The sequence below is a fragment of the Varanus komodoensis genome, unplaced genomic scaffold (assembly GCF_004798865.1).
Source record: "Varanus komodoensis strain SLA01 unplaced genomic scaffold, ASM479886v1 scaffold73, whole genome shotgun sequence".
Classification (NCBI taxonomy): Eukaryota; Metazoa; Chordata; class Lepidosauria; order Squamata; family Varanidae; genus Varanus; species Varanus komodoensis.
Genome location: NW_025336386.1, coordinates 2525136 through 2550833, shown reverse-complemented (window position 1 = coordinate 2550833; position 25698 = coordinate 2525136). Strand labels below are relative to the sequence as shown.

The 25698-nt window shown below is 48.3% G+C and overlaps 1 protein-coding gene across 2 annotated transcripts in view; it reads left to right on the top strand.

Moving 5' to 3' along the window:
* The window catches only part of LMF1 (lipase maturation factor 1), a 186872-nt gene that overhangs the window by 32099 nt on the left and 129075 nt on the right, over positions 1 to 25698 (top strand). For both annotated transcript variants that reach the window (XM_044452589.1, XM_044452590.1), the window contains one exon: positions 23206 to 23354. In XM_044452589.1, the coding sequence (XP_044308524.1) occupies positions 23206 to 23354 (149 nt within the window). The remainder of the gene's footprint in view (positions 1 to 23205; positions 23355 to 25698) is intronic.

The window sequence follows — 25698 nt, the reverse complement described above, 5'->3', positions numbered from 1 at the left end:
TCAGTGTCAGCTTGTCCAAAACTGAATTTAAGTTCCAGGCTATATTTTTCCTGAATATGGAGAACTTTGTGAATTCTTAACAAAACCAAATTGAAACCAAATTCTTGCTCATCCCTAGGAATTGTCCTTGCGGATCGAAAGAGAGGGCGGCTGTCACTGATAAACCTGTTGCCCCTCTGCTCAGGGAAGGCATGATTTCCCCCAGGGCCTCAAATGCAGCAGGTTCGGTCACTCCTAGGCTTGCACGGGTGCCATAGCAATAGGATGGACTCTGGAGGCTTTGCTGCTCTCGCTCCCCCGGTCTTTGCTTGGTCTTCCAGCCGTCTGCTCTCTTCATCCAGTGAGGTTAAAGCTGTGGGTGCTGAGGTCCCGCTCATCATTTTGGTCGTTGCTGAAGTCTCTCCTTTTAAAAAATCTCTCCAATGACGTACTGGAACAAACACAATAAAAGTACAAATACTGATGGAAATCCACTGCAACTTTATTATTCAGTGAGATAAATTTGGATTTACACCCCTAGAACTGTAGCCACCCCCCCCATTCTCAAAGGTTGAAATGTCTTAATTAATTAATTAAAAACTTTTCTATCCCATCCCCTACAGAATGTCTCTGGATGGCTTACAATGAATAAGTAAAATAAAACAAACATCACAGTGTCCAACTATTAATATACTAAAACCCCAGTTAAAATCAATTAAACATTAAAATAATGGGAAAATAAAAAGGGTTTTGCCTGACACTGAAAAGAATATAATGTCGGCACCAGGCGAACCTCTCTGGGGAGTGTATTCTTTATATGCAATACAGTATATTATAATACTAATATATAGTTCTGTTCTGTTCTGTTCTGTTCTGTTCTAATAGTATGTTGCAATATGTAATGTAATTACATATGGTGTATATTATACTGGTTAAAAGAGCTTAAAGCTACAATATGATTTTTAACTTCTTTAATTTTTTGGTGTTTGGCCCTGCTGCTTTTCCCTTAGTCCTCCCCACTTCTGCTTGCCCCACTCATCAGCAGATGTGGCTCAAGAGCTTCTCTGAAACAGAATTTGTCCTTTGGCTAGAAAGACACACCGAACATAAAATAGTGGCTACTCTGTAGAACACGGTTGCGGATAGCTGCACCCCTTTCTATCCTGGTGTGTGTTTGGCAAGACTTACCTCATCTGTTTTTCAAACAGAGAATGAGTGGCCTAGGCATCTTAGAAGCAAGAGTACAATTTCTGTACCCATAAATCCACGCCCAGGTCATTGCTTTCTTTCTGGTTTATACTCCCCACCGCCCTGGTGGTAGGGCAGCATGTCTTGTGAAAGTGAGTGCTACAGACTACGGTGATTTTATGCGGAGCACTTTCTTTTGACAGTCCAAAACCTGATGCCACTCGGTTTCATTGGACATTGACAAGTAGCAGAAAATTATTAAGGCTCATTTTGGTTTCATTTCAGTTGGTGGATCTGTTTTTGTAGCTCCTTTGGTTTTCCTCTTGATTTAACGGCAAATTGCCTTTTTAATGATTTTCCTCATTAACAGAAGATGAATTGCTCTTCTCCTCCTACCACCAGCCCTGCCAAAAATTAGCAGAAGGTCTCTCCTTTGATATACCGTTTTAAAATTTAATCCTGCATCCCAAGCTCCCTTTTTTGTATGGCAGTTTGCACACACGGTGATTGATCTTGGGTTCCCCGTAAATGGCATATAATTTCAGTTGCACGTTTGACACACAGAATTTGACCCAGCTGGGGCTGAGCTGCTGGGGATCCTGCTCTGAGTGCCAAATCGTCTCCCTCTGCTTGCCCAGGTTTTCAAGCCATCCCACTTGTGTTCATTACCCCCTCCAAGTTACCATTTTATACAATCAGTGAATACTTCCTGATATGAAATTTACCAGAAAACATTATTATCTGGTACTGGGTTACATAACTGACTTCAAAGAGATTGGCGTGGGCATGATAATTGGAGAGCAGAGCTCTTTCATGGTGTAATTATTCATCCCAGCCCCTGCCTGGCTTTAAGATTGGCTAATAATGAATGTTCATTTCCTGTATCCCTTCTGGCCCCCAGGGTTTTGTGGTTTTTTGTCCCAGCCAACAATGTTTTGAGTTACTTTTTTCCTCCCCCGCATCACAGCATGCTCTGTATGTACATATATGTACAGATTCATTTATATATAGCACAGATGTTTTGGGCAGGTGGGTGTGAAGAATACTGCCTGCTCATGCTGCAGTTGTAGCTTTGGAGGGGTCTGGAATCCTGCGATTATCAAGCGTGTGGAATAAATGGCTATGAATCAGAATCCATTGTTTGAATTAGGAAGATTTGCATGTGGACACTGGAAGCCAGTTGGTTCTGTGTTGGGGATGTTTGCCAGAGTTCTGGCGTGCAGTGAGGACTCCACACCACAGGACTGTGCTCCCCAGAGAGGTCCGCCTGGCACCGTCGTTATTTGTTTTTCGACACCAGGCCAAGACCTTTTTATTTAAATGATATTTTAATTGTTAATTGTTTTTATTTATTGGTTTTGAACTATTGCCGAGGTGCTCCGAATTTTTAATGTCTATCCCGTGTTTGTTTATCCTCTTTGTAAGCCACCCCAAGGCTTTCTGCAATGGGGGCGGCATAAAAATGCTATAAATAAATAAATAAATAAATACAGTTCATCCATCCTTCATGGTGCAGGGGTGTTATCACAATGGGAAGAAAGGACTGCCAAGCAGCACTGGAACATTCGACTATGCAAGTGGGGCCTGCAAGAAAAGTTTGTTTGTATTCATTTCCTTTATTATATTTATAGCCTGCATTTTCTCCATGCGGAACCCAAGGCGGCTTCCATGAGCTCCCTTTTTCTCCCCAACTTGTTATCTTTACAACATCCCTACGAGGTAGGTTAGGCTGAGAATCAATGACTTGTCCAGAGACGCCCAGTGAGTCTCCTAGATGAGGGAGGACTAGAACCCAGAACTCCTGGGACCTAGTCCAGCTTTCTGATCCCTGCACCACATTGCAGTGTGAAGCATTTCTGTGCAGCACTCCATTCTGTTTTCCAGAAGTACCATTCCTGCTCCCCTACATTTTTGTGTTCCCTCTGCCCAAAAGGCAGTCAGCATTCCGCGCTTATGAAGCATGCTTTTTTTTTCCACTTTAGGATTTTTTTCGTTAAGAATTTTTTTAAAATCTCTAAACATTGGGGTTGTTTATTACTCGGAGTCCATAGCATGGGCCATTTGCAATTTTCGGAGACTTATGTGCACGTCAAAAATGACTGCTCTGTGTGTGTGGGGGGGGGGAGGGTGGCGGGGGGTTGCCTATTCCTAAAATGCTTTCCATGTTGGGCATGGCCAGTCACCAAAAAGTGATTTCCTAGAAAGCAAACTAGTACAGGAAAAGCAACGTTTCCAGGAACCAAAGTACACGTGAGCAAGGGAAACTAAGCATGAAAACACAGAATCCTTTTTTTAGCCCAAACTGAGGTGATATGGAAGACAGCATTTGCTGTTGTTAGTTGTGAAGTCATGTCTGACCCATTGTGACCCCGTGGACAACATACCTCCAGGCCTTCCTGTCCTCCACCATCCCCCGGAGTTCACTCAAGCTCACACCAACTGCTTCAGTGACTCCATCTAGCCACCTGATCCTCTGCCGTCCCCTTCCTCTTTTGCCCTCAATTGTTCCCAGCATCAGGGTCTTCTCCAGGGAGTCCTTCCTTTTCATTAGGTGGCCAAAGTATTTGAGTTTCATCTTCAGGATCTGGCCTTCTAAAGAGCAGTCAGGGTTGATCTCCTCTAGGACTGACCAGTTTGATTGCCTTGCAGTCCAAGGGACTCGCTGGAGTCTCCGCCAGCACCACAATTCAAAGGCCTCAGTTCTTCGGCGCTCAGCCTTCCTTATGGTCCAGCTTTCATGGACATACATTGCAACTGGGAAAACCATCGCCTTGACTATACGCACTTTTGTGGGCAGGATGATGTCTCTGCTTTTTAGTATGCTGTCTAGATTTGCCATAGCTTTCCTCCCAAGAAGCAAGCATCTTTCAATTTCTTGGCTGCAGTCCCTGTCTGCGGTGATCTTGGAGCCCAGGAAGATAAAATCTGTCACTACCTCCATTTCTTCCTCATCTATTTGCCAGGAAGTGATAGGACTGGACACCATGATCTTAGTTTTCTTAATGTTGAGTTTCAAGCCAAATTTTGCACTCTCCTCCTTCACCCGCATCAAGAGGCTCTTTAGTTCCGCTTCACTTTCTGCCATGAGAGTGGTATCATCTGCATATCTGAGGTTGTTGATATTTCTCCCAGCAATCATAATTCCAACTGGAGATTTTGAATAGCTCAGCTGGAATACTGTCTCCTCCACTAGCTTTGTTGTTGCTCAGACTTCCTAAGGCCCATTTGACTTAACATTCCAGGACATCTGGCTCGAGGTCAGTGACCACCCCATCGTGGTTATCAGGGACATTAAGCTCTTTCTTGTATAGAAACATAGAAACAGATTGAGTCAGAAGGGGCCTCCAAGGCCATCTAGTCTGACCCCCAGCTCCAGCCAGCTCTGCTCACGGCATCCTCACTGTGTGCATGTCTAGCCTATCCTTGAACACCCTCACTGATGGGGCCTCAACCACCTCCCGTGGAAGCCCATTCCACACCCTCGGGGTCCTAACTGTCAGGAAGTGCTTCCTGGCATCCAAATGGAACCTTGGCTCCCTGAGCTTTGCTCCGTTGGAGCGTGTCCTGCCTTCCTCTGCAGGGGAGAACAGGTCTTTACCCACCTCCGTGTGACACCCCTTCACATACCTGTATGTTGCTAACAGATCCCCTCTGAGTCTCTTCTCCAGGTTGAAGAGACCCAGTTCCCTCAGTCTCGCCTCCTATGGCATCCCCTGCACCAACTGGCCACCAACCTTGTGACCCTATGCTGCACTGACTCTAACCTGGCTATATCCTTCCTGTAATGAGGGGCCCAAAACTGAGCACAATACTCCAGAGTCTTATAGAGTGGGAGTAATATATCTCTCTATATCTAGAAGCCATGCTTCTGGCTATGCAACCAAGGGTGGTGTTCGCCCTCTTGACCACAGCATCACACTGCTGACTCATGTTCAGCTTGCAGTCAACCAGCACCCCAAGGTCTACAGAATAGTTCTGTGTAATCCTGCCACCTTAATCTCCTCTGCCTCTGTTAGGTCCCTGCCATTTTGGTCCTTCATCATGCCCATCCTTGCATGAAACATTCCCTTCATATCTCCAATTTTCTTGAAGAGATCTCAGGTCCTCCCTATTCTATTGTTTTCTTCTACTTCTTTGCACTGTTCATTTAAGAAGGCATTCTTATCTCTTCTAGCTATTCTCTGGAATTCTGCATTCAATTGGGTGTATCTTTCTCTTTCTCCCTTGCCTTTCGCTTCCCTTCTTTCCTGAGCTATTTGTAAAGTTTCCTCAGACAGCCATTTTGCTTTCTTGCATTTCTTTTTCTTTGGGATGGTTTTAGTTGCGGCCTCTTGCACAGTGTTGCAAACTTCCATCCATAGTTCTTTAGGCACTCTGTCTATCAGATCTAATTCCTTAAATCTATTTGTCATTTAGGTTATACCTGAGTGGCCTTGCGCTTTTCCCTACTTTCTTCAATTTAAGAGTAAATTTTGCAACAAGAAGCTCATGATCTGAGCCACAGTCAGCTCCTGGTCTAGTTTTTACTGACTGTATAGAGCTTCTCCATCTTTGGCTGCAGAGCACATAGTCAATCTGATTTCTGTGTTGACCGTCTTGTGATGTCCATGTGTAGAGTCATCTCTTGGGTTGTTGGAAAAGAGTGTTTGCTATGACCATCGCATTCTCTTGACAAAATTCTACCAGCCTGTGCCCTGCTTCATTTTGTACTCCAAGGCCAAACTTGCCTGTTACTCTGGTTATCTTTTGGCTTCCTACTTTAGCATTCCAATCCCCCATGATGGTAAGGACATCAATTTTTGGTGTTAATTCTAAGAAGATGTTGTAGGCCTTCATAGAACCGGTCAACTTCAGCCTCTTCAGCACCAGTGGTTGGGGCATAGACTTGGACTATTGTGATGCTGAATGGTTTGCCTTGGATTCGAACTGAGATCATTCTGTCATTTTGGAGATTGTATCCCAGTACTGCTTTTCCTACCCTTTTATTGACTATGATGGCTACTCCATTTCTTCTGAGGGATTCTTGCCCGCAGTAGTATACCTGATGGTCATCTGAATTAAATTCACCCATTCCTGTCCATTTTAGTTCACTGATTCCTAAGATGTCGATGTTCAGTCTTGTCATCTCTTGTTTACCACGTCCAGCTTGCCTTGATTCATGGATCTTACATTCCAGGTTCCTATGCAGCATAGATCTTTGCAGCATTGGACTTTCCTTTCTCCACCAGATACATCTGCAACTGAGTGTCCTTTCGGCTTTGACCCAGTCGCTTCATTCTTTCTGGCGCTACTAGTACTAGCCCTCTGCTCTTCCCCGGTAGCATATTGGACACCTTCCGACCTGAGGGACTCATCTTCCAGTGTCATATCTTTCTGCCTTTTGGTGCTGTCCATGGGGTTTTCATGGCAAAGATACTGGAATGGGTTGCCATTTCCTTCTCCAGTGGATCACGCTTTGTCAGAGCTCTCTGCTATGACCTGTCCATTTTGGGTGCCGCTGCATGGCATAGCTCATAGCTTCATTGAGCTACACAAGCCCCTACGCCACGACAAGGCTGTGATCCATGAAGGGGAGACAGCATTTGCCTTTGCCACATTATATGTTGGCTTTCCAGATATTTTTTTTAAATTGAAAAATTCGTAAATAACATTAAAATCAGTAGAGGTGGGCACAAGACAGGCCTTTGTGGTCACCATGTTGGCGTTAACTAGTGCAGATTGCCAGCATTTTGAAATGTGCGCAAAATTGATAAGGGAAATTTGCACAAGCTGAACATGAATGGAATGCTAGTTTGAAAACTTGTGAAAATTTTTGGTAGATGGATTTTCGTGATTTCATTTGTGTTTGGGGTTTCAAATAGGGCATGCTTACATGCTTTGCAAGCAGAACTGGAATTTCTGCCCAGCCTTAGAAACATGACAGGGTGGGAGGGTGGGTGGCAGGCTCGCAGAACCTCCCCCCCCCCCCGCTCCTTCGCTTCAGGAAGACTTCCTGGATGCTTAAATCACAGTTTTCCTGTGATGTTCAAACTCTGCAAACTAGAATGGCCGGCTACATAAGGGAGGGAAGGAATCACAGCATAGGAGCACATGAGAGATTCCCCTAAGCCGTGTGCAAGCTCAGGAAGGACTGCACGGGGTGTGGCCTCCTCCTGCTCCAGCACATGGGTAGGGGCACCGCAGGACCTCACAGTCTCCATCAGTTTCCAGTTACTGGCAGAGTTTCCAGGGAGTGCTGGATGTCTCTGCAGCCTGAGTGTGATGTGCAGACAGCCTGCTGAGGGCAGGGTGTTAACCAGAAGCTTGTTGCCCCTTTGCACCCGTGTTCAGTAAAACCTACTGCTCTCCACTGAATAGATCAAAAGTGTTTCAGCTGCCTCAAGATAGGAGCAATTACATGCAACACTCAGGGATCTCTTAGAATGACAGCCACCTACGGAACGGGAAACAGGACGTCCATTACCTCCATTACTCAGCCCCCCCCCCCCACTGACTTCTCTGTCACTTGCTGCCTTGCACCAAAACGAGGAGGGAAGAGGGGGGTGGGGGAGGGGGAGCTAATTTATTGCTGCATTAACTCCGATAGCGCCTTCCTGTCACCTAAGTAGTTTCTAATGACTACCCTGGAGAGTAATTGGGAGCTTTTAAAAGTTTTGTGCTAAATTCTTTCTTTTCCCTCCTGTGCCATGTATACTTTTTTAAGACCCTGAAGTTTTTGATAATGTTTTCAACTCCGGGTGCTTCTGAAAAAGAGGTTTTGTGCCTCTCTTGGTGGCAGGCACCTTTTGCAAATGGTCTTTCTTGTTTCCCCATTTGTTTTGTCTTTATGCCATCCTTGGAGCCTGTTGGCCTTGGCTTTCGGAGGTGGGTGGCCAGTGCCCTTCCCAGTTCTGCAGCACTGCTTTCTGCTTCTCCTTCTGTGGTATATTTTGCCAGTGGAAAAGCCACAGGCCAGCTCTTCACAGGCTAAATCGTAAGGTGATTTTTTTGCAGCCTGGCACACACCTGCCACAAATTTTATCATCACCTGCCCACCCGTGGCTTGTCATGTTGTTAGAAACTAGGATTTCTTGTGTTTTTTCCTGGGTTATTTGAGGGTTCTTTTCCCCTCCAAAACAAAGCAAATCATAAGCGCTTTTATGATACAGAATTTAAAAACGGAATTTTTTTCCAAAAAATGTAGCTACCAAAACAATGATTAATACTGAGAAGGCCTGTTAAAAAAAACACCTTAAATGGGTGTCCTGGTCAAGGAAATAAATCTTAGATGCCTTTAAATGGCTCGGCATCGAGGGCTGTTAACTTGGGGTTGAAAGTAATCGTTGATAATGCAGTTGTAATTGCACTTCTGGAGTGCACCAGGTTGGAGAGTTTATGTCGTCGTCATTCTCGTACTTATACCCTTCCCTTGCTCCTCTTGTGAGGAACTCAGGGCACCTCACTTAGCTCCGTTTTATCCTCACAGCAACCATCCTGTGAGGTGCTTTGGACTGAGAGTCCGTGGCTGGCCCAAAGTCACCCAGTGAGCTCCATGGCTGCTCTCCTGCACCCGCTTCCCACACTCTAACCTTTGCACCACACTGCCTCTGCTGCTGTAGGAAAGCCAGAGTTGGAGCATCCCCAGTAAATGGCAGTCCAGGCTCTGCTCGAAGGCCTTTCGTGAGGGGAGCTGGTTATTTGTCCCTGTGCAGAAGCACTGCTCTTGCAATGGCAAAGTACATTCCGGTGCTTTCCTTCCCCTGGCTCGGACTTGGTCCTGATGGCACTAGCACCTGCCTACCCGATAGACCGTGGATGCTTACAGTGCTTTTGAAGAGATGGTTTAGGAGAACTACGCTCCCGACTCTGGGTTGGCAGAAGGATAATTCAAGGCACAACCCTGACCTATCTGCTGTAAGAAGTGGTTGCTAATTGTAAGCCGCCCCAAGGCTTCGGCGAATGGGGCGGCATAAAAATGTTTTAATAAAAAATAAATAAATAAGAGCGGGCCGTTTGCTTCCAAGCACCGGACATTGCAGAAAGCAGTCCGTGCGATGGAAACACAGTCCCCACTCGAACTAGCAGGTGCTTGGCTTTGTTGCGTCAAGGGCGAGTTATCTGAAGATCGCAGACGGAGGGTTCTGCTCCTCCCTGCTTCTTTGCGGTGACCTTTCTGAGAGGCAACAGCTGATCTGGGCTTCCTGGGCGCTCGGAAGTTGCTCCTTAAGTCCTGCCATCCGCGCAGGAAGGGCTGTGCGGGGCGCATGGAAGGACTCTTCGCCCCTGTTGTTCGGAAGACAGGCTTGTGCGGGCATCCCCGCAAATGTTCCTCTTAATAGGGGAGTCCTTTTGCGATCCAGGCGGGGGGAGGAAGCGCTGCGAGGAGGTGCGACCCTGTGCAAAGAAGGCGGCAGGAAGCGGGCGGAGGGCATCGCGCAGGGAAGCAGGCTCCCCTGTTCAAGTCTGACTGAGCCCTTGTCTGGAATGGCCCCCTCGGGTTCTGCTTTTTACCTTCGCAGTGATCAGCTGGAGGTGTGTGCTGTGGATGCAAGATGAACGAGAGAGCTGGAGTTTCAGGGAGCGGGTCTGGAATATCCCCGGGTGGCTAAGAGCTGCCACAGGGAAACCCGGAAACCCTGACACAATAACCTGAATGTGTTGGCTCTTTTAGCCGCTGGGTACGTGAGAAAATATATTTGGTGACGGCTGACGGCAGTCTGAACAAGGTGGCGAATGACTGCTTGGGCTTTTAAACATCCCTCCTCTGGCGATGTGGAGGAGGAAGAGGCAAAGCTGCTCCAGGAGGTGCGGGGGGGGGGGGCAGGTGGGGAAGCCTTGAGGGTGGCAAGGGGCACTTCAGAGGGTTGTGGCGCCAGTGAATTTGGAGCTTAAGACTGAGACGCAACCACATTCTCCATCGGGAATCTCTCCTTAGGTGTTGCGGTGAGGCGGTCCCCTGGCTGCCTTCAGCTCTTCGGCTCTTTCCTTGTCACGTAGCCTTGATGGATTGGCCTTTGATTCTCAAGTTTTCTCCTTTCACAGACGAAGCTGCACCGTAAAACGGAATGACCCCACGTCCTGTGACGATTTGCAGCTCCCTTCAGAATTAGGGGTTTTTCCTGCTACTTTTATGGGGCTTTTTCAATTGTGGGAGAGGAGTTGGGGGAAGGGGAAAGATTCTTCTAAGGAGAGTTGCTGAAGCTTCTCATGTTTTGATTTCTGGATAATTTCTACAAAATGTAAAAGTTGTAAAAGGTAGGGGGCAAGTTTATGTAATTGTCCCATAAAAATACTTTTCTCCCACCTATGGGGGGCAGGGAGAACGATTGCATTCAGCAGCATTGTGCTCGCTTAGGATGCAATTCTGTGCATTTGTAGACAAAGATGTAATTCAGCAAGCAACTGGGTGGCACATGCCAGGAGATGCAGAACTCCTTCTCTGTCTTTAATATTCACAGAGTTGTGTCCCTAATATATTTATAGTGGCACGACCTCTTGGTAAACTGCAAAGGAAATCATAGGGAAGGGTCAAAATGCAAATGTATAAGCAGTAGGACTCCAGTGTCATGAACATTCATGGGGAAATGAATTCTGTTAGGATTGCAGACTGCGATTAGTAGATGAAATGGGAGATATTGATATGAACACGAGGGGGTTAGGCTTAGGGTTTTAATGGGTGAGCTTCCACAGTGTTCATGCTTTTAAATGCTTAGATTTTAGTGCAACTTTTGCCAGTCAACTGCCCCCACCCTTCTGACAGTGCTTCCTTTATCATTATGTTCCGTTATCATTTTTCTCTTTCTCAATAATACTTATATACTACTTTATCCGTAATTCTTCAATACTAATGTGTATGCACATGCAGTCCTATCTGAACCCAAAGAATTGCAGGCATCTTGTGGTGGTGCTTGGGAGCATGAGAGCTGCTGAGGGGGAGCAGGGGAAGAACCAAGGGCGGATCTTCGAATCTGAGATCGGATCCCTCACCTCGGATCTGGGAATCCAAACTGTTCTGTGGCCATTGGAAGGCTGTCTTGGGGCCCCAGGGCTGCCTTCCAGGTGGCTAACATAAACATATTAAAATGCGTTCATATGCAACATTGAAACATAATTGACAACTGTCGCATGCAACAACAATACAGATGCATTGGAAACGCACTATTTCTTTTTCAAAGCACAATAGCTATAAAATGTGAGCTGCCTTGCAGCGCAACAAAGAAAAGTTAAGGAAACTCCTGTATTGAGGTCATAGTAATATGGACATTTTATTTAAGCTTAAATTTAAATGATAAGAAGGCAGCGGAATAGTTTGCAACAGATTGTCAGCTCTCCTCATGAAGTGTAGTTGGCATGGACCAACATAAGCTGCCTGTGGAGTATGATGTGATGCAGCTCGGTTTTCGGTCCGGGTCTTGAAGGAAGCCACTCTCCCTGGCCTGCCGCCAGTATGGGGTGCGTAGAGGTAGGCGGCCTCCAGGCCTGGAGCCCCATCGTCACCGTGCTGGCCAAGGGGCTTGGGGGCTGCATCACGATTCTGCTGGGGGGGGGCACACTCACGCCAAGGGGTTTTTTCTCATGTTGTTTCTTTGGCGTGTCCAGCGTGTTACTTGGAAAGCTGGCATCTCCCCAGCTCTTCCTGAATCCTGCTGCCACCCCTCCGCTCCTTCTACTGCCTCAGGCCTTGATTGCAGCCGCAGTGCTCCCCTGCCACATTTCTCTTGCACGCAGCTCTCTGCAGGCGCTTCTGCTGAGGACACCGTGGAAGATGATCCTTGGCCGGGCAGATGGTGGTGGAACGCTCACTTCTAACCATCTTCCAAACCGTGTCTTAATTATGTCCTTTCGATCAGTCACTTGTACCAGGGCGTGTTGTTTTCTGGGGTTAGGACTTTTGTTTTTAAACTAGACACTCCTGGTATGCGTACTCAGTCGTAAGTCCCTTGTGGTCAGCGGAGCTTAAGCTCTGCTGAGTGTTCAGCACTGCTGCCTTAGCACTTCTGCCTAAGCTCTGCTGAGCTGTTTTTAGGACTTTGTGTGTGTGCGTGTTTCAGATTTTTTTGTTTAATCAGTGGTCAGGCATCAATGTACTATACTTCCTGTACTGGCAAAGCTGTTGAGGTTGTTTGCCTGTGGCCACAGAAAAAGGCCTCAAAAGTGTGCTCCCGGAGCCCGATTTCTGTAGGATCCCTTCCTGAGCTGCGCCCGGGGTGGGGTGGAGGGCTGTGGAGTCAGCTCATCTGATCTGGGCCAGGAATGAGAAGGTCTTCAAGGAAAAATCCTAAATAATGCATTGCAAGCAAAAGGTAAAGATGGGTGCTCTTCCAGATTTTAGTGGATCAACATTGGCTATAAGGACATGTATGTGTTTTAACTGCAAGAAGGTTAGGAAATTAAATCTGATGTGTGACTCTGAGCAAGTGTCATGGCACAAACAGTGTCCCTGGTATCCTTTGGTGTTTTCCAAGAGGGTCCTTTCTTTAAGAAAGAGAAAGAAGGGCAAAGATGCAAATTGGCTTATTTTGCTGCACCCAGTTAGGCGCACGTACCGAACATTCTGAACACGTGTGAGGCAAGAGCAGCCGCTGAAATCTTTGCCATTTTAAATGTTATTCCATCTTAAATTGCACCCAGTCCCCTCACGGAGATAACAGTAGTGCTCATTGTCCTCCTTGTGCAGCTGCTGAAACTTGACGAGATCCAACCGAAGAAAACGGGAGCAGGTGGGTCAACAATGCAGTGCCTTCGTTCCCAGCAGTATCAGTGTGCAGCCTGGGCCACTCGTGGTGGGCTTGGAGCAAGAGGGTGAGGGAGCTGCTTTGAGCGGCGTTCAGGCGCAACGGCGCGAGTGTGGCTGCGTGTGCGTTTGGGTTTGCAGGAGGCCCGAATGCTGTGCAGGACGTCTCTTGCCTCGCCTTGTCAAGGTGGCACGGGGGAATTGCCACAGGGAAATGCTTGGCTAAGGATCCCCCTCCCAATCCATCCCAGAGGCTCCAGCTCAGAGCAGGCGCTAGAGCCATAATCCTCGCGGTCCTTGCTTTGCCACTTTGGCAGAAGCAGGTGCCTTGAGCCAGATCGGCCCGTGGGCCCCTCTCCTGCGGTGTGGTCCACTCCTGCCGGCTGGCATTCTCCAGGGCCTTTCCTAACTTCTTCCCTGAGTTGCCAGGATTGGAACTTGAGCCCCTAATGTGCAAGCTTACGTTGTGCCAGGTCTACATTGCAAAAATTGCCTCCTCCCAGTCATCTGGGATGGCACTCCTGATGGTTCCTGGTGAGCGTGGGCCTTGGCCATGTTGATTGGGGTTGATGCGAGATGTAGTCTGGAGGGCATGAAGATGGGAAAGGCCAGTATATACACAGAGTAACGCCAAGTGATGAGTTAGGGCAGCGACAGAGCCAAAATGGGGCCACTGGGAAGCAGGAAATAGAGTTTGCTCAGGGAATTCCCAGATCCAAAAATGTACCAGACATCTTCAAGTCAGAAACCCCCTTCTTGCCATCCCTACCCCCCGTTCCATCTCACTGAAGGCCTCCTATTCCACTGCATGGCCGGTCACCCCTGCTAGGTGAGGACCCAGGCGAGGGGGCACAGGATGCAGCAGGTGGCTGATGTAGTTCTGGGGCAAGGACTGGTTCAGAACCCTGGACAGAACTGTATATGGCGCTCCCAGGACGGTGGGCTGAGATTCAAGCCTGAGAGCTAGAGCAGTCTTCCCCAGCTAGATCTTTTCAGACTCAGATGCCCATAATTCCGTGTCAGCTGAGAATTCCAGTTTACACTTCTGAAAGGAGAAACCACGAGGTTGGTGCCTGGTTTGCAGGGCATGGGGTATGAGGCAAGGCTGAGGGAACTGGGTCTCTTCCGCCTGGAGAAGAGGAGACTCAGAGGGGCTATGTTGGCAACATACAGGTATGTGAGGGGGTGTGACACAGAGATGGGTAGAGACCTCTTCTCCCCTGCAGAGGAAGGCAGGACGCGCTCCAATGGAGCAAAGCTCAGGGAGCCAAGGTTCCATTTGGATGCCAGGAAGCACTTCCTAACAGTTAGGACCCCGAGGGTGTGGAATGGGCTTTCACGAGAGGTCGTTGAGGCCCCATCGGTGCGGGTGTTCAAGGATAGGCTGGACGTGCACATGGTGGGCATGTCGTGAGCGGAGCTGGCTGGAGCCGGGGGTCAGACTAGATGGCCCGGGAGGCCCCTTCTGACTCGCTCTTCTATGTTTCTAAGGAGAAGCAGGTTGGGAGGGCTGGCCACGTGCAGCAGAGAGGGCTTTATTGGCCAGCCAGGAGAGCCTCTGGGAGAACTCCACCTCTTCAGAGTTGGCCCATGGCTTTGGAAGGGGCAGTCTTTTCCTCTGTGTTTTTGTCTGGGGGGGTGGGTGGGCTTGGCTGCCTCCTTGGGCCTCCCTGGTCACTGGAGTAGCAGAACTCCCAGGGAGAGATTGGTGGGGGTGGGATCCAAGGCAGATGGACCCTGTTGCCAAGGAGCTGGGAATGTCTCTCTGTGGGGGCTCCCAGACCTGCATCCTGACAGAGGAGGGAAAATGTGCCGCGTAGGGTATACAGAGCGGAGCCCCTAGCAATACCTCCTCCAGATGTTTGGGTCTGAGATGGAAAATCTGAAAATTTGCCTTCTCATGGCAAAGTAGCGAGCTGCGTTTGCTATCGCGAATCTGCCTGGTTTCATCCGGAGAGCCACTGGCTAATTTGGCCCCCATTCCCCACTCAGTGTCAGCCTTGCTTGCTTAGCTCTGGGCTGGCAGCATCAGTGCTGCGGGAACAGCAGAGGCGACACCTGGCAGAAGTCCCTGGCCGCAGTCTCAGTTCTAGCCCTGGCAATCCAGAGGGCTAGAGAAATCCAGAGAAGCCTCCAGAGCAGAGTCCAGAAAGGGGCCTTGCTTTGTGGCGCTGCTTCTGAAGCGCCCTGTGGGTTGAAGCACAACTGGCAGCAGAGCTGGTGCAATGCTAGTGTTGTCTTGAAACTTCCTTGCTTGCTCAGGCGTTTGGGAGCGTGACCAGGGGCTTCGGTTGAACTTCTCTGTGCCCTTAAATTCTGTTGACTTGCTTTTATTGACACACTTTATGTTGTATTATATTTGGGTTCTCATGCCTCTTGTGCACCATCTGAAGTTCTTGCCTACACCATCCATAGCTTCTCCATGCTCCGACCTTTTGGGCCACTGCCTTTGTCTCACTTGGTTTAGCTCCCCCTTCTCTTTGCCGGGAGGCCTCTCTTCTTTCGGCAGAGCCTATTTTGCTGGGAGGTATCTGCAGAAGCCTGTCTCCAAAGTCCTTTCTATTTCCTCCCCTCTCCCTTCCCTCGGTGCTCCCTTCCTTCAGCTTCCTCTTTCCCAGCCCATTCTTGCAGCCTTCCTTCAGTCCACGGCCCTGGGATCTGTGTCCTTTAGTGGTCCCCTGTCCCAGGACCTCTGCCCAGCTCTCCACCTGCCCCTGTGTAGAGTTTCAGTTCTGGGAAGACTGGCAAACTATGTTCCCTCTCAGAAACTGGGCTGCAAACAGCTTAGGTCCATGGAAGGAACTGAGCAGTTCTCCAATTTTGGATATTGCACAATTAAATCTGTGTGCATTTGCATACACATGTGCAGGTTAGCTTCAAGCGAAAGGTGAATGGTTCCAAGTTTAGTTAGGTTGCATAGATCAGGAAGTCTGTTCAAGAGGGAAATTAAACAGTTTTACTAAAAGTCAGTGGAAGAGAAGAGAAAAAAATATTTAGGAAATAGAAATTTGTAGAAATTAAGAACCCTGATTGGTTGGAGTTGGGGAAGAGAAGAATAGTGATTTGAAGTAATAAAAGCATTGGGCAAAAAGGCAGATGGACTGAGGGAAAGCAGGAAGATTTTCGATGCAACAGTCAATGCTCTTAAATTTGAGGCTGCAGTAGCAACTATCAGGATTGCCCAGAGGTGCCCTGTTCACGAAGTACCTTTGTGGCAGAGGGCTGCTCAGCGTGCTGACAATGTTTGAAGCTGGTTTTAGGGACAGGCCATCCGAGCCTCCCTGCAGTGGCTGTTACTCGTGGTTGGTCACTGCCTTAGCTGTTGCTGGTGTTACTTGGTAATTTAAGATTTCATTTTCTGCGTCAAACAGCCGGGAGAGCTCTGCTTACTCCTGTCTGGCTCATCATTAAGGTTCCCCCCGCTGCCCTTTCCAGCTGCAGGATGGAACCATCTCCTCTCCCCCACCCCCGCAATAAATTCTGGCCTGCTTTAAAACGAGACTGATGTTGGAGCTGGCCCCAGACGATGCGTTGCCAGGATGTCAGCCCTGGTTCAGGCCAGGCAGGTGCAGCGGGGAATCCGCGTTCTGGCTGAAGGCTTGCTCAGCTTGAAACGTTTGATCCATGTCCAGATAGGGAATTCCAGGCCATTGGGCATTCTGGCACATCAGGCAAGATCTTCAATGTCCTCCCCCGACAAATAGCCCCCCCGGGTTTGGTGCCCCCTCCTCACCTGCCTAATAACAACGGTGGTCCTGCTTGGTGCAGATTTCAGGCTCTGCTGGCGGCTCACCGGGAAGCAGGCAAGAGGGAGCAGCCGCTGGGAAGGGCGGGACGTCCTCCCGCAGTCGTGGAGGCTTGGCGGGAGACTTTCCTGAGCCTTTCCTGGTACGGCCTTGAGAGGAACGGCTCATCCTGCGACCTGCGGCACCAAGAGAAGTTGTTCTTACTCACAGACAAGGCATTCTCAACATGGAGAGAGCTCCTGGGGGGTGCCACAGCCTCCCCCAGCTCCGGATTGCCTTAAAAGAGTGGCACCTGTGGCAGAAGGGCGTGTTGAGAAGCCACCATGACTGAGGCACCGGCCAGTTTCCCCTTCTCTTTCCTCAGACTGGCTCACCGGAAAAATGTCTCGCCGACGCAATTCCTCAGTGCAGTTGTCTGGATCGGAGTGGGGGTCACGCTGCAGGGGCCTGGGGACCAGGAACACCCGGGAGCAGCTGTGTGGCCATCGCACAGAGCACCTGGCAGCCCCGGAGCGCAGCCCAGAGCAAGCGGCCACCCTGCGCCCGGGGCCCAGCATCCTGACCGCGCCCACCAAGTGCCCACCTCCCGGTCCTCACAGAAACACCGCTTGTAGCCCCAGGTGTTTAATCTTGGTGTGTCTGAGAGGGGAGGGCAGTTGCTTTAGAACTGGTGAGCGACTTGGTTTGGCCTCGAGTGTGCATCAGCCTGGCCAGCGAATGGTGAGGGATGATAGAAGTTGTAGACTAAGAGAACTGGAAGGACACAGGCGGGACCCGGATTAAAAACCTTTCGTCTTGGCTCACTTAAAGCACAGTCCAGTGGATGCCTACTCAGAAGTATGTCCCACTGATTTCTGTGGGGTTTTCAGGAGACACGGGCTGAAAATAGAAAGTGCCATGGGCAAAAAATGGTAATAGTTGTGCTGTTTAAAAATGACTTTACTTTTGGCTTACTCTCGGTGTGTTTGAGAGCAAGAGGAAGAGCATTTCAAGTTAATTTTATTTATTTATTTATGTATTATTGAATTCCATGCTGTTCCATAGCTTATGGGGATAAAAACATAACCTAGGGATAAAACCAAAAAAAAAAAAAAAAAAAAAAAAAAAAAAAAAACAAAGCAGCACTACAAACGGGAGATAATAAAATCGGTCGCGAGCACATAGCGCACTGCATTCTTTCGACTGTTTTCCTGTGTTTTGTTACGTAGGTCGAGTGTTGCCTGGAAAGTGGGGCGCTCAGCGAAAGCCCTGGCGGCCCTGCGAGCGCCGGGGGTCGTGGCACGTACCGAGCGGCAGGCTGGAGCGAGGTGGCGCCGCCCGGCGTGTCCCGTCCCCGCGGGGCGAGAGCCCTGCTCGGAGCCGCGCAGCCTGCAGCGCGCCTCCGCCGCGGGCCACAGTGTCCCGAAAGCGGGTGGCGCGCCCTGCGAGGCTTCCTTCCGTGGAGGACGGCAGGATAGGGCCCCGCGGCTGCTGATGCAGCCCGTCCAGGTGCCTGTTGGAATGAGGTTGGGACCATTAGCATGTGAAACACACAGTGGGGTTCCTGTGTGCTGGAGCGAGCTACCCTCCGCGTGCCCAGCTCGGAGCCGTAACTGCTGCTTGCGGCTGCCGTCGGGAACAATCCACTTTTCAAGCTCAGTCGTCTCCGGGGCTTTGCTGGCGCAGCTGCTGGTGGCGCGGGAGAAGGGGCTCCGCTCCGCTGAAGGGCTGGCTGTGGCCGGGAGCGCTGCCTCGCAGAACCACGGGGTGCGCGCAGATGAAATGAGAATCTCTCTCTTTCAAGCCGGAGGTCAATCACAATCAGCAAAACAGCAGTTAAGCTTTAATGGACAGGAGCGGTTGGGTCTCTGGGTGTCAGAACAAAAAGGAAGCGGAGGGGAGCTGCACTTGCTGCGTTTTCTTTGCTCGGATGCTTCACCGACAAACGACCGAGCTCATTGTGAATTTGGGACCTGCCGCATTCCAGCAGCTCAACGGCCTTTTCCTTGCTTTTGGGTGCCATCCGGTGCCCTTTGCCTCAGATGCATGTCGGCCCCTGAACTTGGTGGTTTCAGTGCATCCGTGCAGAGCCCGAGAAAGAGCCCGTGACGCCTCCACCACCCCCATGGCTCACACCACGCGGACTGAATTCCTGGGAAGGAAGGGTGTTGGAGCCCCGCTCGGAATGGGCCTCTGTGGAGGGACCCCCCACCTCGCCCCTGCCCCCTGCACTCCTCCCTTGTCTGTCCCGAGCCCCAGGCGCAGCCGTAGGGAGCTGGTTGGTGTCATTCTTTGCATCCCCCCAGGAAGGGGGCAGGCAGGGGCTCAACCTTGGGCCTAATGCCGGACTCTATTGGATGGTTATAGATCACTCCCTTAAGCTATTAATTCCCAAATGCTAGGCCAGCAGGGCATGACAAAGTGCTGCGAGAGATCTGCTAGTGTGCTCCATGATAAATAAATGTGTCTGTGAGCCCCAAAATTGCCCCCCCCACATCACCCTGTCGCAACTCTGTATGAATTGCTGCTCTGGCCTGGCCATCGTTCAGCTGGGTCCAAGCACTTCTGCTGTGCTTGCGTCTGAGCTGTGCTGTGCGCATTCGCTGCATCTTGTCCTGTCCAGCTAGAGGGATAAGTGCACCCTTATCCATGCTCCAGTAAAGGATGCAGACAGGAACGCCGGTGTGGGCACTGAGGACAGGTTCCAGTGAGGTCTGTTACTTGGAGGGCACATAATGTTGAGGTGCGGGTGGAATGAGGCATGTCTCCAATTTTAACTCAGATCAGTGTTTTATTTTATTAAAAAGTTTCCAAATGGCCTTTCCAGGCATAGTTGCCATTACAGGAAGGCGTTCTAAGATAAACATAGGAACATTAAAACTATCAATTCTACATCCCTTACAATGAGCAGTTTAATCCAAATTGTGGTAATTAATAAAATGCAGGTTGTCCAAGATTTTTGAAAATGAGAATGTAGTAATGAGCAAGCTGCACAGATTTCTGTACTTCTCAGCTTTCAGAAATTTGGGGAAGACTGACTTAGAACACCAAACCAAATACTTGAACTGAAATAACGTCTCGTAGGTGTAAATTGGGAGGAAGCCACTGTCACCAAGGGAAGCAATTCAGGAATGGTCTGGGATTTGCAGGGATGTGTTTGTTTATATGAAGACTGCCTTATGATTCCATGTTTTCCTCCTTTTGTGAACTTACGACTTATTCAGGGTATTGAAGAGAAGTTTGGTTTCATGGAAAGGCAGTAGATAAATGCTGGAAGTTATTTCTTATGCAAGTTTTGACTGGAAAAAAAGCCTTCTGCCCCCAGAATGCAGGGAGTTGTAGAACTTTTTTCCTGTCAGAACTCGCATAGGTGTCCACTCATTGTTGACATACCAGCAAGGACAGATGGCCTGGAATAAGAACCAAAGTCCAAAGTGTGTCTGCCCACTTCCTTGTGCTCCCCTCACTATCCTTGCGTAAGAATCATTTGGATACTGTGTTCTTTGTGTTCCACTGGAGCTGGAAGGGAAATAAAATGGAAATATTGCAATTTGCATGAAGTTGCATGGAATGCTTCCTCTCCTGCTTTGAGAGAAAACCAGGCTGTACTGGTGTGACTGGAAAGAATATAAAACATGTTTCGGGAGAATGTAGCTAAATGCGTGTGCACATTCATACTTAGGTATGAATACCTGTGTCTTTACACCATTTAATGTAAATGAAATAGAATCCTGTGCCTGCAATTCTGTCTTCTGGGCACCAAGATTTAAAAAAGATGCAAAAAATGAGAAAAGGTCCAGAGGAGGGCAACAAACACAATCCAGGATTTGGAAACACTGGCCTATGAGGAAAGACCAGGAGAACTGGGCATGTTCAGCCATGAGAAGATGGAGGGGGGACATGAAATCCCTGTATAGGTACCTCAAAGGCTGTCACAAAGAGGAAGGTCAAGGTCTCTCCTTGCTGATGCCACAGTGCGGGACACGGAATAATCAAGTCAAGTTGCGACAATCCAGATTCAGGCTGGACATCAGGAAAAGCTGCCTCACTGTCAGAGCAATTCGGCAGTGGGACCGGCTTCCTGGAGAGGTGGGGGGCTCTCCCACACTGGGGGCATTCAAAAAGAGGCTGGGCGGCCACCTGAGTGGGCTGGTGTCGCCTGGTGTCCTGCCACAGCAGGGGGTGGACCTGATGGCCTTCTTGGCCCCTTCCAGCCCTGCTAGTCTATGAGTCTGTGAAAGCCCTGTGCTGTTGTCCTGTCATATGTGCTAGTCCTTCATGGTAGCATCCTCTCACATTCAGTTGTGAATGATCCTGCCATGCCGGTTAAACTAGAATTTATTTTACTTGGTTTTATTCACTTTTATTTCTTAAGCAGATTTCTATACCAGTTTCCTTTTTCAAAAGAAGCCCTCAGTGATTCACAGAAAAAAATAATAAAGTACAGTAAATGTGGCTCTTAAAGCAATTAAACATGCTCAATGACCAGGGGTTTTAATTAGGAAAATCAGGCTTAGTCATGGAATACTTGGGCAATCGAATATGGCATGCTGGTTGAAGTGCCACACGCAAGTTCCTGTTTTGCACAGTGGTTGCCCTTACAGAGAGACCCTCCGCCCCCACATTCCCCGCCAGGTGGGCATCAGTAGATGGGACAGCAAGCACAGCTGCCTCTGCAGAACGCGAAGACCAGAGTTGTCAACACACGGGGAGAAGCAGTTTCTGGAACTGGGGCAGAAGGCCGTCGTCTCCAAACAACTCCCTTTTTCTTCTCTAAGTTGTCCCTCTTAGTTGAATGCTTTGCCTCTTAGGGACAGATTTGCCTTGAAGTCTTCCCAAAGAGTGGGCCGTCACGCCCCCCCCCCCCGTTCTGGGTTCTGCCTCCAGGTGCTAGCAGTGTTTCATATACAGGTATAAATAAGACTGTCCCACTCAGAACCCAGTCTGGGCAGAATCCATGAGGATGCTTTATTTCTGGATTGTACCACTTCAGGTGGCAGATGAAAGGTTGGCTGGCTAAATGGCCTCTGTCCTGAAAGAGTTACTTATGTACTTCTTTATTTGATTTATAGGCTGCCCCACTAGGCATAGGCTCTCTGGATGGCTTACATCATGACAAAATCCATATATACATTATCATAAAGAACAAGCTGTGGGGGCAAGCTGGGTGTTGTCTGCCTATACACGTATAGGATTATGCTTTAAAGTATCTTTTAGGCAGAAGATGTGATTCCAGACAAAGAGGATTTTTGATAGGCACCTGGCCAGCTGCACCTTGAAATGGTGCAGGCCAGGAAAAGCATCCCATCAGACTTAGAAATCTGGGAGTTTTTTTGCAGCTCTTGGCCCAGTGCTTGCTGTACCACAGTTACATGTTTTAAAAATAAACGGATGTTTCTTTACTTTTCTTGCATGCTGCCCAGACAGTTTTACTGAAGGGTGGTCTGAATATCTTTAAATGCATAACTAAAACAAGAAGCCTCTGCGAATGCTGTCCTTGGCAACCTTCACTGTCCTGGACCCTCCAGGTGTGCCAGTGTGTAACTCCCAGCATCCCACAGCAGGTGTGCTAGGAGTGGTGACGTATCTGCCTGGGGAAAGGCACCCTGACCCTCCCTTGGACAAGAAGACTCATCTGACCCTGCCCACCTGAACACTGAGCTCATTCACCTGCCCTTCTTCCAGCATGATAGGTGCTTCTGTCCACCAGCAGCTCCCTTCTATATTCTGCACAGGTTCCTAGGCAAACAGTCCAGGGCCATGAATTGGACATCAAAAAAGCATGTGAGAGAGGGTTTCAGCCCCCTGGGCTGTCCTGCTGCTGCGTGGGTCACACCATCTTCTCAAAGGAATTTCAAAGTTTGGGGCTGCTGTATTATGTTCTGCTGCAGGATTTATCTTCCTTTTGTCATGCCCTGTTTTGTTACTGTTTTACGAACTTGCATTTTATGTTTTTAATGTGTAACCCAGCCAGAGAACCATGGTTCTAGGTGGTTTAAAGATGGAGCAGAAAAAAACCCAAAATTATTGTGAAGTTTATTTCTGTTCATTTAGGTTTGAATTGGGGGAAAGGTTTCCTGCCCCATTCCAGGTGCCTGTTAACTTAGCAATGTGTAGGCAGCATTAGCACCAGTATCACTATTGTGTGTGGTTATTTTGCTCACAGCGAGCTTCAGATGGTTGCAGGCTCCGCTTTGCATTTGGTGGCCATTTGCCTCTGCTGTTTATATCTTGAGCCCCAACGTTTATGCACGCACATGCATGCACACCGTCCATGCTCAGGATCGCTCATGTGCATGTGCATACACACCTGTCGACTGAAGATAATACGTCCCGTGTCTGATTGGGTCATTGCAACCCCGAGAAGCTTCTGCTGCAAATCAGTCTTTAGGGTGCCGAGAGACCCTTTCTTGCATTGCCCTCACAGACTACATGTCACCCTCTGGGCGTGCAGGACTCGGAGAATCCCCCTCCTCAGGGCGCCTCTGTGGTCTCTGAACCTGTCAGAAAATGCCGCCTGTCAATAAAGTTGCACATCTCTGTTGAAAGTGTTGCTTAGTCCTGCAACAAACTAATGTGCCCTCTGTTTCTTCCCTCTAGGGTGGGAATCTCAGCTTCTGGAAACAGGCTTTTTAGGAATATTCCTCTGCCCCTTGTGGACGCTTTCCCAGTTGCCCCAAAACACGCCTCCTTCCCGTATTGTCATCTGGGGCTATCGGTGGCTTATTTTCAGAATCATGCTTGGAGCGGTAAGTGGATTATATTCTGTTTTATGTTTGTTTTGTTTAATTTTGCATTTGTCCACTGCAGCCATAAGTGGGGTTTGTCAGTAGCCCATTTCCTGGCTGCCTGCGGGAAGGACTCTTTTCTAGTGAACAGGCAGGCAAGTTTTCCAAAACGTTGGTGTGCTGTGCTTTTCCTCTTTGAGGCTCCTCCTCACCCTCCGTCATGTGAGTCTGTCTGGGTAGATAATCTAGAAAAAGCATTTTGGCAAGGTGGCCATTTCTGTGGACTGGCTTGGAAGGCTGAAACCAAGGCAGGTGTGTGTCCACTGGCAGCTGCCGTCACACCCCGCTCTGTCCGAGAGAGTCTCCCTAGCTCAGCTCCTTTGTCTGACTTGCACGCTTTCAGTACTCCATGAAAATCTGCCCTTTGAGGTCCTGGTGAGGCTGGCGGCAGAAGCTGGGGGCAAACTCCGACTGGGCCCTTCAGACTCCAGGATGCCGCGGGGAGGTGCTCACTGGGCAGCTGGCACTGGTTCCTCGGGGTGGACGGAGGGTTATCCGAGGCTGCCTGAGAGGGGGTTGCAGCTTGCCAGGAGAAGACCACGTGGCACGCCGAAGGCCTCTGGCAGGACGGCTGGCATCTCCAGGCAGTGCTGGGAAGGACCCCGCCTGAAACGTGGAGGAGCTGCTTGCAGTGCCCGAATTCACCCACACACAAAGGCTTAGTGCAGGGGATTGTGAAGATTTATGGCTGATTGTTTTTAAGATATGCTGGGGTTTTGCACTGTTATTCTTTTAAATTTCATACAATTTGTTCCTTGTTTTATTGTTTATCTGTAACCCACGCTGAGGGCGTTGGATAGAAATTCAGTAAAGAGATAATTTCTATTTCGAACCATCCTCTTAGCCCATTAGGGTTCTCTGGGCAGTACACAAGGCATGGTTTGGAACCAGACTTTAGAACGAGCTCCCCAGAGAGGTCTGCCTGCTACCCTCTTTCCATTCTTTTTGATGCCAGTGGAGATCCTTTTATTTTCCAAGTGCTTTAATGGTTAGAATTATTTTAATGGTTTTAATAGTTTACATTTGGCTGGAAATGGTTGTTGTGCCTTTATGTTGATCTGTGGTTCTGTGAAGTTTTACAATGGCATGGCTTTACTTGCTAGATTGTTAGATTTTACTGCTATATTAGTATTTTCATTGTATATTGTAATTTGATTGTATATTTCTTAATGTGTAAACTGCCCCGGGAGCCTTGTGGCTAATGGGGTGGGAAAAAAGGCCAACACACACATACATACATACATACATACATACATACATAAATACCATATAGAAAATCCAAAATATATAATACATAACAAAAGGAATCAGAAAGAAAGAAAAATATATGTAAATGTATAACAATATATCAAAGAATAATATCAAATGGCAAACAATATAAATATCAAATGTCAACCATATGCAAGTAAACAATGCAAAAATGTCAAAAATGATAATGCAACAATATATCAAATAATAATATCAAAATTAAACAATATCAAATATCAACAATATCAAAGTAAAGCAATGCAACAATATCACAACCCTAAATAACAATAAAATGTCAGAACCCAGCCAGCTGGTCAAGAGAATCCCTTTTTTGGGATCGGAATGTAAACTGACCTTTTCCAATCCTGTGGCCACTGTTGAGTTTTCCAAATTTGCTGGCATATTGAGTGTAGCACTTTAACAGCATCGTCTTTTAGGATTTTGAATAGCTCAGCTGGAATACTGTCACCTCCACTAGCTTTGTTGTTGCTCAGACTTCCTAAGACCCATTTGACTTCACATTCCAGGATGTCTGGCTCGAGGTCAGTGACCACCCCATCGTGGTTATCAGGGACATTAAACTCTTTCTTGTATAGTTCTTCTGTGTGATCTTGCCACCTCTTCTTAATCTCTTCTGCCTCTGTTAGGTTCCTGCCGTTTTGGTCCTTTATCATGCTCATGTTTGCATGAAACGTTCCCTTCATATCTCCAATTTTCTTGAAGAGATCTCTGGTCCTCCCTAGTCTATTGTTTTCTTCTACTTCTTTGCACTGTTCATTTAAGAAGGCATTCTTATCTCTTCTAGCTGTTCTCTGGAATTCTGCATTCAATTGGGGGTATCTTTCTCTTTCTCCCTTGCCTTTCGCTTCCCTTCTTTCCTCAGCTATTTGTAAAGCTTCCTCAGGCAGCCATTTTGCTTTCCTGCATTTCTTTTTCTTTGGGATGGTTTTAGTTGATGCCTCTTGTACAATGTTGCAAACCTCCATCCATAGTTCTTCAGGCACTCTGTCTATCAGATCTGATTCCTTAAATCTATTTGTCACCTCTACTGTATATT